This window comes from Charadrius vociferus, unplaced genomic scaffold, assembly GCF_000708025.1.
Source record: "Charadrius vociferus isolate BGI_N301 unplaced genomic scaffold, ASM70802v2 scaffold115, whole genome shotgun sequence".
NCBI lineage: Eukaryota > Metazoa > Chordata > Aves > Charadriiformes > Charadriidae > Charadrius > Charadrius vociferus.
The window spans coordinates 624411-635242 of record NW_009648636.1 but is presented as its reverse complement, the minus strand read 5'-3'; the positions used below and the strand labels follow the sequence as shown (position 1 = coordinate 635242).

Here is a 10832-nt window from a genome sequence, read left to right as displayed (position 1 = left end):
TTTGCAACCACCTGCACAGCTGATGAGTAGTCATCCCACGGCCTGTGGAGGTGGGTTGCCAGGGACAGTTGCTCTGGGGCCTGGCTTCTCTCTTTTGTCTGGGATGCCATATGTTTGGTCTCAGCAGGTCTTTTTATACTGGTCCTCCTTTTACTGGGCAAAATGAATTGTAGGATCAGTATACAACTAAGATGCAAGAAGGAACGTGAGAATGGAAAGAGATGTCAGCAGGATTTTGCTGATCAGTCTAGGATTCTCTCTGGTCCACAAGTGATTATTTGAGACCTGGGAGTTGCTGGGGAAAATAATTGAAGAAGAGCAGAGTCTCTGAAGTAAACTATAAATCCTCAGCCCCTCCCCAGGGTATTCCTTAGGAGTCTGTGATATTATTGGTCAAAACCTGTTTGCCTGTTTTTAAAGGAGGTCTTGGAAGCATGTCAAATACAATAACTTTTGTATTACATCTCTCAGTCTTTCAAAGTTTGTTCATTTTTTGATATCACAATCATGATTTTTCACTCCTGTAAGTTAGAACCTCCGTCAGTTTGATTGCTGTTACTACTTTCTGTCAGTGTTCATTTTCATTAGTTGGTGGGATGTCTTACAGGCTTTTGCATAATTTTCGACAGTTGTTCTTGTGCAGTAGATAGATTGCATTTAACCACAAGCATTATTGTAGAATCAACTGCTTCGTAATTCTCAGTGTGTTTTCTCTTTTCCTTTTCCCCAGGTTTTGGAAACGTGCTGGATTTGTGCCAGTTTATCTAAGGCAGACACCAGTAAGTAGCATACTGTTTCTGAGTGAAATCCAGCCCTATTGAAATCACTGGGCATCTTTCCATTAGCTTCTGTGAGGTGTGATTTGGGAAGGAAAGTGTTCTGAGATTACATTTGGGGTTTGTTTTATGTTCGTTTTTGTTCTTTGGGCCTATAGTTAGCTAAAGGAGTAAAGTTTTAGGGTTTTGAATGTGGTCTTCTAATTAGTTTGCACTTAAAAATTAGAGCAAAGGTGCAGCTATTGAGGGTTATTAATGAGGTCATTGGTAAAATATGCAAGCGGCCCTAGAACTGACTGCTCTTGTTTTTCAAGGCACGAGAAATAGCACAAGTAGTTACAGTAATTTTAGAGAGAATAATTTGTTTGTCCTTTGTCACTGCATTTTTCTTTTGTTTTTCTGGCTCTTGAGCTGTACCTGGAATTTGCAATACTGGTGACCACTGGTTACCTCAAGAAGCCAAAATCTCTCAGCACTGGTCTTTACCAAATTCTAGAAGTTCATAGGTTTTACATTGGGTAGTGGTGATCAGTAGCAGTTGATACATGAGTTGTTGATTCAGAAGACCTTTGCTTTCTTCAGTCGAGCATAGATTGCAAAAGGTTCATGGGGATGATAGGAAATATGTCTTATTTATTAGAATGACCTGACTGGTGAACATTCGTGCATCATGCTGAAGATGCTGAATGAAGAGGACACTGAACAGGAGCCTTGGCTTACTGCCTTCTGGAAAGGTAACTTTGACTTTGCTAACGCCAGGAGAATCTTCTGGGATATTTATTCTAGATGTCCACAGGAATAATTTATTTTCTCATCTTGTCCTGCAGATTTTAGGAGGCGGTTCCTTTCTCTGCTTTCCTACCAGTTCAGCACATTCTCTCCCTCATTGGCATTGAACATTCTACAGAATAAAAATATCAAACAGCAGCCACAACCATGTGAGTACCCTGGTTCACAATGTTCAGTTAGATTGCAGTTTAAAGTCTATGTATATGTTTATCAGAGCTCTCAAGTACATGCATTATATGATCTCTCTTGTGAAGTGCCATGGATTGCTTCTGGTCAGTTACTGTATTTTGTTCCTATTATCCAGAAAAATGCTTATATTTCTAAGTAAAAGCTAAGAGGACATTTTCTGCCACTTAATACGGGTAGTGGTGTTTTTTTGGTGTGTTTTTTTTTCCTGCTTTTTTGATCGAAGATTTACGTAACCCAAAATTAAAGGGCTCTTCACTGTAACAGCTAAATGCATCACAAAACGTGGATGGATACTGACACCTGCCAAATCCAGTATGGAATTAAAAGGGAAGCCTTGAATAGCAAGGGTCAGTAGGCAGAGCAGCTTGCTTAGGATCTTAGGAAGAAAGTTGTCATTAGAAATTTGGAAATTGGAATGTGATGTCTTTCTAAGAGAGAGGCTTTAGTTCAACTGCATGTTATTGGGCTCAGCGCTGCACTTGTTGGGGGAAATACATGGGCACTATAAAAACGGGGCCAGATAAGACAGTTCTAACAGTCACTTCTGGGTTAAAAGTAAATTGCTGTTTTCTCAGTGTGCCTAACAGAGGGGAGTCCTCTTGAGAGAACTTGGTAATCTGTGTCTTGTGGGTTTTAAGTATCTGTCTTGGTGAGAGAGTATTGGTTGCTGCTACAAGTGAACAAGGCTCTTTAACAGCAAAACCAGTGTAAGATAATAAAGATTGGGCAACCTGTGTTTCTCAGCCCTCACTGTTTTCAGTCTCTCTGGCATCTTTAAGTTGCTACGCTGGTCTGTTTTGGCAGTTGTTTTTCACATGGCCGTACATCTGTCTGAAAAGACTTTGAATAACCAAGCCAGTCTGAACAGCAGTGTTATACCTAGTGTATTGAATTCTGAAGTGTGTTGGGAAGTGAACCTACGGGGTAGCAGTTGGCCTTTACTCACTGATATGAAAAGGAACACGTTAAATACTGAGATCCTGGATAGCTTTGAAAAGCAGTCTTGATATTGTTGTCTTTTTGTTGTACCCATCAGCTATCAGCCGTGCTGAATTAGAATCGGTTTTCATCCCTTATGACCTGAAGAGATTAGAGATGTACTCTCGCAACATGGTGGACTATCATCTCATCATGGATATGGTACCTACCATTGCCAGGATGTTTTTTCTCAACCAGATGGGTGATATCTCTCTCTCTGCTGCACAGTCGGTATGTATCATTATGAGAACAAGCTGTGCTTCACCTCTCTTTGTATATATATTTGGAATAGTTTCCTGTTTCACATCGTCTTTAAAAAAAGACTTTGCTTCAGTTAAATGCTTCTTTTATTGTCCTCTTCGTGATTTCTGCTGCTTCTAGTGTTCTTCCACCTTTAGCATTTGCTTTGAATAGAGTTTGTAGGGATCGTATTCTGTTGGGTGTTCAGTGAAGCACTCCATGCGTTTATAACATAGTGTGAACTGTGGCTTAAAAACGCCTCAAAAGCTTCTGGGTCTTGAACTGCACTTCAGGAGAAAGGTATTCATCTGTACTAAGTATGGAATGGCACCTGCCATCTACAGAATAATTTTGGGGTGTTCCCGTGCATCTGAGCAAAGCTTCAGCTCGTACCAGAGAAGCCTTGTGTAGGGTGTGTAGAGGGTATTACGTATTTGTATATGTTCTAAAAGCTTCTATAACTGAAATACATGTCATTTCCTCAGGCCCTTTTTCTAGGCATTGGCCTACAGCATAAATCTCTGGACCAACTGGAAAAGGAGGTAGAACTGCCCAGCAGTCAGTTGATGGGCCTCTTCAACAGAATCATCCGCAAAATAGTTCAGGTAACAGCACCATGACAAGCTTTGTCTTGGTTGTATTGGACCAAAGTGTCATTCCAGTACCGAGCCTGGCACTAATAGAAAGCTGAATCAGAACTGCATGTCTTTAACATGTCCCCAGTAACTGACTGTAAACCTCTTTGTAAGATGGGAAAATTCCAGTGGAAAAAGCAGGTATTTATGGCATTGATTTATATAGTGTTTTCCCCAATGGTAGTGCTCGTCTTATGGTTTTAAATATTGAAATGCCCTGAGCAAAATGCTGAGCACACAGCCCATGTTGCCAGCTGAGCCTGAGCCATTGGTTTATGATTGTTCACTGTGTTGGTGGCATCTCAACTTTTCTTGAAAAAAAACCCAACTTTTCCAGTGTCATTTAGGGGTAGACTTGAAGTCCAGTGAAATAATCGGAAAGTTTTGGTTCTGGCTTTTTTTCTCTCTAACGTCTGTGATAAAGTGAGTAACGTGGTGAGTCATCCAATGGTGAGACGGACAGAGTACTCACCAACTGCTTGCAATCGCTTGCTGAGCCTGGGGCCTCTGGTTCTTAAGACTGGGGATACAGTACCAAAGCTTCTGCAATCTGGCATAGGTTGTTCATTGGAGAGATGATGTGCTCAGCATAACACCCTTATAATTATCTTGAAGAAAATAACATACAAAAAAATAAATATGCAGCTTTTAGCTGCAAATGTTAATCAAATGATGCTGTATTAATGAAATATGTTGTAAATGACAAGTTCTCTACATTTATGCAAGTGTCATTGAGTGCTGACTGATTTTAGTTTTATACTTTCTATAAAAGCTGCATATAATTCTGCCTTCAGGAAGCAGCCTTGAGCTTTTTATTTCAGTATGATGGAATGTATGCATCAGAAATGAACAACCGCCTGATAATATTTGCAAGGTTAGAAGAGTTTAATGGGGACATTAAACATTTTCTATTTATTGTAATAGCATTTTCTATTTATTGTAAAACAGTAACCTAGAAGAAACATCAGTGAGTCTTACATGTGTTGGCTTTCTTCATTTACAGTTGTTTAACACAGTCCAGGAAAAAGCTGTGGAGGAGCAGATGGTGGCAACAAAGGATATTGTAATGGAGCCAACGCTGAAATCTTTAAATGACGATTTGGTAATTATGAACTTTCTGCTTCATACATATGTAAACACTTCATGGAGTTCCCTTGGGTGTAGAAGCCTTGTAATCTAAATTTTCTTGGATGGAAAGAATTCCACATCAGGTCTGTCACTTTATGGTAGTTAAAACCTGACAGCTTTGTGTTACATGCTTCTAGTCATGCTTTGTTAATCTGCAGTATAGAATTTTTGCAGAGCCTACTGGAGTTATATATTACAAGTATATGTGTACAAATAACATAAAAATGCGATTATATAAAAAAGATAAGCTTTTCAGGATCATCTGGTATTTGTTTTAGGGGATGTACTTGTCTTTCAGTGGGAAAGGCGTTTTCCTTGCATTACATGGTCACTGTTGCACTTAGAACTTAATGCATCTGTTGTGCTGTCCTGTTGTAGGAAGAAGCCGCAAAGGAATTCCAAGAAAAACACAAGCAAGAGGTGGGGAAGCTGAAGGAAATGGACCTTACACAGTAAGAATTTATCCGTATGAGTCTCAAATCCAGTTTTCCCCTGATATCTGTTTGAATGCCAGGTCACTAGCGCATCTGTCTGAGACTTGTGCTCAAGGCTGTAGTTGCAGTATCACAATCTCAAACCATCAATAACTGAGAAATAGCAGTGGGTGTTTTCCACAGTGTTCAGGTACGATAAGTATACGCAGCTACACTAGTGAAAACTGGGCATTGTGTGCCTGACGGCCTATAACTTAGTCTTTATTGGCTCTGCTAGCACCTGCTTTGTTTCACACTCAAAACATTCTTTCCAGTATGAATTAAATTCAGGAACAACTGCTGTTCAGGGCCCTTCACCTGTTTACCACAGTACGTTAATTCATTGCCTGAGAAGTGTGTCATACTCCCAAGCGTGAACTTACTGACTTCCCTTGTTCTGCTGCTGGTTTTTTGAACAAGAAGCAAAAGGTTGTGAGTTAGCAGATCACAGCTGATCAGCAGTGAGATCTGTCTGTCTGTGGAACTGTAGAACTGAATAGTTGTTAAGAGTTGGGGCTGGGTCATCCTTACAGTACTACAAATGGAAGATGTACTGCGAATGAGAATGCTGGATCAGTTCTCAGCTCTGTCCTAGCGCCTCTGGCATGAGCTTGAGCACATTCTTCTTTTACTTCTGTTCTCTTTTGTCAATTAAATGGTAAATTATTCATGGCAGTAGCTCTTACTATGTATCTATGTGTCAGTCTTGATCCTGGCTGTGTGCAGTTTGTATATTATACATTTATAAGTTTTATACAGTTCTATAATACGGAGTAATAAAGCAAGCTGCCTGGCTGTGGACTGTTTCTAATTTTACAGTTTCCCGTGCTTCTAGGAATAGTCATTAGTTTCCTCAAACCAGGATACCCGGGTCCTGTTGTCTGCTGTCCAGTTTAGCTGTGTGTGCAAATCAAGTGAAAATAGTACCTGGCTAATTTTAATATTCTCTTCTTTAACAAAAAAAAAAAAAACCCAACCAAACATCAAAACCCCAAATCAATGGAAAAAGAACAACCAACCAGAGCTTCTTTTACTAACTGCAGTGAGCAGAGGTGCCTTTTAAGTTCTGTAAAGGTGGACAATTTGTAGGATACTGAGTTACTGAACCAGCAATTTACTTGAAGTGTCAGCAGATGTCTCTTTTTCTGGACATCTCTTTTCATGCCACCGATTCTCTGTCTTCTCTCTCTCCTCCTCCCACTTTTTGTCTTATAAATCCTGTTTACTGTACTGACATCGTAGAAGAGTTGTCTATTTTGACTCTAGATTAATCTCTGTCAAATCTGAGAGAGCTTCTTTGAATCTTTGGTTGTCTTGTTTGAAGGAAGGACAAAAATGGATGTGATTGGAAGTGACTTCCAAGTCAGTCACACTAGGAAAACAATATAACCAGATTTTTTAGAAAGTTTTAATTCAGTTTTTTGGAGTTGATAGTGTTACATACCTGTTTGTCATTTTGGACCATGTTCCCCTTTTGTTCACCCAGAATTAGAATGCTGTTCTCCTCCATGAGGAGAGACAAAAATCTATTTTGAACACTTTTCAATACAGGTTGTAGAAAACTAATAGAAGAGACAGAGCCGTCTGATTTGAAAAGGCTTTGTCCGGTATTGTTCAGCCTTGTATGAACAAAGGCTAGTCTATTCTAAACCTCTAAGAACTCGAGATGGAGAGCAACCACTCCATTTTGCTACATGACTGCTTTGCCTAGTTAAATTTGTATCTAATTTCCAGGGTACTTGAACACCCAGACAAGGGGCACAGAACATGAGCTTATTTGAATAGCAATTGTTGTCTTAATTTCTCTTTTCAAAAGAAAGCTGCATGTCTTCAGTTTTTCCTGGGCTGATGCAGAAAAACTGTACCATTCAAGCTTACTGCTGGTCTAAGACCTGCTGCTAATTTTGCTAACTTTCTGTTACAAGCCACTGCTTTTGGCATCCTCTTCCTTTACCACCACAACCATCCTTACCTTCTTTTTTGGAGGGGGAAAAAGAGAAAAAGCTTTCAAGCTTTTATAAAGAAATCTATATAGTGAATATAGATCTGATTGTGGTTGTCAGGCTTACAGCTGTAGTGACTGAAGGTCTGTCTTTAAGAAATCTAGTGGGCAAAGTAGAGGTATACACCACTGCTATGGAAAGTACAACCTTTGTGGCCTAATTTTTTGCTTTCGTAACAGATGTACTCTACTCAGCACTCTGCTTTTCTGATGAGAGGCTTTCAGAGAACAGTTTTATGATGGTTACAACAGGGGCTCCTGGGAGAATTTCATTTGACACTGACCAGCTTTGGATAGGGACAATTGTTGGTTGCTATTGCCCTAGTTTGGACTGAGTCTGCTGACAGAGTCGTGACAAGCTATTGTATCCCTTTGCCACTCTAGTTTTCTGTGTGTTTCCAAATACTGATTTGGTTGGGTGCTGACGCGGTGGCTTTGTTTGTAGACTAGTGTGTGCCTGACAATATAATCACCTTATATTTTTACTTTGTGCTAGCAATTTTACTTGGATATTCCTTTACCTTTTTCACTTAGATATATTATCCGGGGTGATGACGAAGAATGGAATGAGGTGCTGAGCAAAGCAGGACAGAACGCTTCCGTCGTCAGTTTGAAAAGGTTAAGGAATTTGAAATACTCCACAGAGGTCTCTCTGGTCTTTCCTGCTGGCATTATTATAATGTTTTTCAAAAGAGTGAAGCTGCAGAGTTAAATGCAGATAAAACAAACTTAGCGTCCTTGGTAGATTCTCAGTTTTCCTGGAGACATGGGGGTGTGAGCACCTGAGAGCTCTACTGGGTACTCAGTGGTTCCTCTGATTGTAACTTTTTTCTGTTGACATGGTGGAGTCTTGATCCTGATCATGCACAGAAGTTGGTACTGTTTCTCCTTTGAGTCACTTTTAAAGAAAGAACTCATTCCACGTAACTGTCCCATTTGTTTTGGGAGCTACCACTGGGTGGGAGCCTATGATATTCCCATTGGAGAAAATACAAATTCAGGGGAGAAGAATTCTTTCAGATGTGAACTTAAGCCTGTGAAATATTGAGTCTGCATTTCTGCAGTTCCTTCCTTTTCATCCATCTTCTTTCTTCTATCTTGCCCAGCGTGGAGTCTTTCCTCATCTTTTCCTTGGGGATTTATAGTTGAGACTCACCTGCTTGCTTATTTCCCCTTCCTGGGGTGCCTGACAGCTGAAGTAATTATGTGATCTCTATTCCACCCTTTGTATATGTGTGGGGTTTTTTTTCATGAATGCTAGAAGCTGTGATTTTCCAGAAACCTTATAGGAATGAGAGAGTCTTGTCAGTGCTTATAAAGATCCGAGCTCTGTCATGTTTGCTCTACTCAGAATCTAGCACAGGAACAAAATTGTATACTTAAAACTGTCAGCGCTAATATTTTTTCTAGGTACTCTAAATTCCAGATGCCCTATATGAATCACCTTTAGGACACATAACTTAAAGTCTTGAAAAGCAATGACAAGAGCTAAAAATCAAGATCTTACGGGATTCAGATTGGGTTAGAGAATCTGAAGACGCTAGAAAATCTAGGTCATACCCTTGTTCATGCTTTCTCTAGCACCACTTTAAATGACCCAAGAAATTGGAAGTATTTTTTCCCAACCACATTTCTATGTAGACCCTCGTCTCCATTTTACAACAAAAATTTCCCAGCTGGATGGGAATCTAGTGTATTTTAACAGATATTTTGTTCCTGTTTCCCAGTGAGAAGAAGAGAAAATTAGAAACAGCAAGAGGACCCAAGCAACAGAAGAAATTTAAGAAGACTAAAGATATAAAGCAGAAGTGGAAGAAATGACTTTAAAGCCGATCAGTGAACTTGAATTAACAAGTGACGGGTCTGTACTTCAGAAGTACTATTCTCCTTTAAATCAAAAGACTTTCTTTTGGGGGGTGAGAGCTGGAGGGATGGAAAAGCCTTAGAGGCATTTTTAAAGTGTTTGTATTACGGGAAGTACAGTGACACTGCCAGGAGACAGTCTATGAAGATTTTTTATGAAGTGTGACTGCAGAGCTTGAGCGAGGCACTGTGCAACACACTGGGATATTATGAGGGTGCTTTAGCAGCCACAGAGTTTCCATTCCAAGGGGGCAGATCAATCTGTAAACTTTCCTGCATCTTAATGGTTGGTGTCTTTATTAAAGAAGAGTTTGGACAACAAAGGATAGAAATGTGTTAGGCTTTGGTATGTGACTACCTTTTAGCGTTGCAGCACATCTTGATATATGCAGCTATGGGCTCAGTAGTACTACCATTCACTCCTTTGGAGCTTCAGGGATTTTTCAGCGTGAATGACAACTGACTTTTTATTTGAGGCCGGCTATTCAGGGAGCACTAACCGTGTTTTCAGTTCAGACTCATGATGTGGTTGGTCCTTGCGCGCAGGAGTTCGGGGTATACAATGAACACTTCTATTTTGGAAGGCAGTCTATAGTTCCTACTTACTGTGCTCCTCAAGCAGCTGTATAAAAGCTGCTCTTTGGCATTCACACTTGCTTACAAGGTCTCAGCATTCCCATAGCTCAGCAATTTACATTTCCTAGTTCTCAAGCAGGGTAGTGTGATTTACCAGGTGCTGGGGAAGCTGCTTGGGCCATTCTGTCCACCTGCTATCTGCTGACCTCAAGCTGCTGCTTGGCTTTGATGGGAAGTTTAGTGTTCAGGTCACCAGGAAATCGGCGCTATCATACTGACGCCCAGTCTTGGTGATCTTCTCTTCAAGCTCGGCAGCCAGTTGAGCAGACAGGCCTCTGAACTCCCCAGATCTACTACTCGGTGGTCCCTGCTTGGCAATAAATATGTACCAGTCTGGAGCTGGGACTTTCTGTGACTGCAGCTCTGGTGCCTGTCAGACTCCAGAGGCTTGAAAACCAGGGCAAACCGTTGACACAGAACGTCCCTGTCCCAAACCTGAGTGCATTGATGTTTCAGCTTCGTGCCCTAGAGGTTCAGAACAGAGAGGTTTACCTACAGCTGATACACAGCTGCATTATATTTACTTGTAGATCTCACAGCTCTTTTTCCAGCAAATCCTTGAAGAAACAGCTTCTTCCTAGGTAAAGACAGCATTTCTTCTCTAGGAGGCTGTTTTATGAAGCATCTATATTGAGCCTTATCTTAATACATACAGCCCACCCTGTGTGTACCTTTGGTTAGTGAGCCACTGTGTGAGAGTCAGTGGCAAGGGCACATCCCCCACGCTGTGGGGGCAGCTGAACCCTGAGAAGGGGGATCTGCAGCTGCAGCTCTTAAAGGCTTGACGAGGGCCCATTATCACCCAGCTGTGTGAAAGAGCAGCACTGGCAGCCTGCAGGGATGAGGTGGTGGTTGGCTACCTTGAGTCAGCTCTAAAGAAGTTGTAAAAAAGGAGTAAACGTGGAAGGCAAGAAGTGTGAGGCTCTTCACAGCTGTACAGAAAGCCCTCAGAAGAAAAGGTGAGTGTGAATTCTCTCTGTTTTTGCTGTTGTTATTGTAAAAAATAGGATAAGTGGTGGCCTTGCTGGGAGAGGGGTGAAGAGCTACAACCCCTTGCTTTGGGAGACTGGAGCTAGTGCTGGAGCCCTTTCAGGGGACGCTCCTCGGCTGGGTGAGAGGAGAG

General features: G+C 41.1%; 1 protein-coding gene across 1 annotated transcript in view; it reads left to right on the top strand.

Annotated features, from left to right (window-relative positions):
- The window catches only part of NAT10 (N-acetyltransferase 10 (GCN5-related)), a 22547-nt gene extending 13150 nt beyond the window's left edge, over positions 1-9397 (top strand). The window contains exons 19-27 of the mRNA XM_009886242.1: positions 731-779; positions 1417-1510; positions 1604-1714; positions 2791-2963; positions 3458-3577; positions 4611-4709; positions 5114-5187; positions 7745-7828; positions 8938-9397. Of these exons, the coding sequence (XP_009884544.1) occupies positions 731-779; positions 1417-1510; positions 1604-1714; positions 2791-2963; positions 3458-3577; positions 4611-4709; positions 5114-5187; positions 7745-7828; positions 8938-9031 (898 nt within the window). The 3' untranslated portion in view covers positions 9032-9397. The remainder of the gene's footprint in view (positions 1-730; positions 780-1416; positions 1511-1603; positions 1715-2790; positions 2964-3457; positions 3578-4610; positions 4710-5113; positions 5188-7744; positions 7829-8937) is intronic.
- The last annotated feature ends 1435 nt before the right edge of the window (positions 9398-10832 follow it).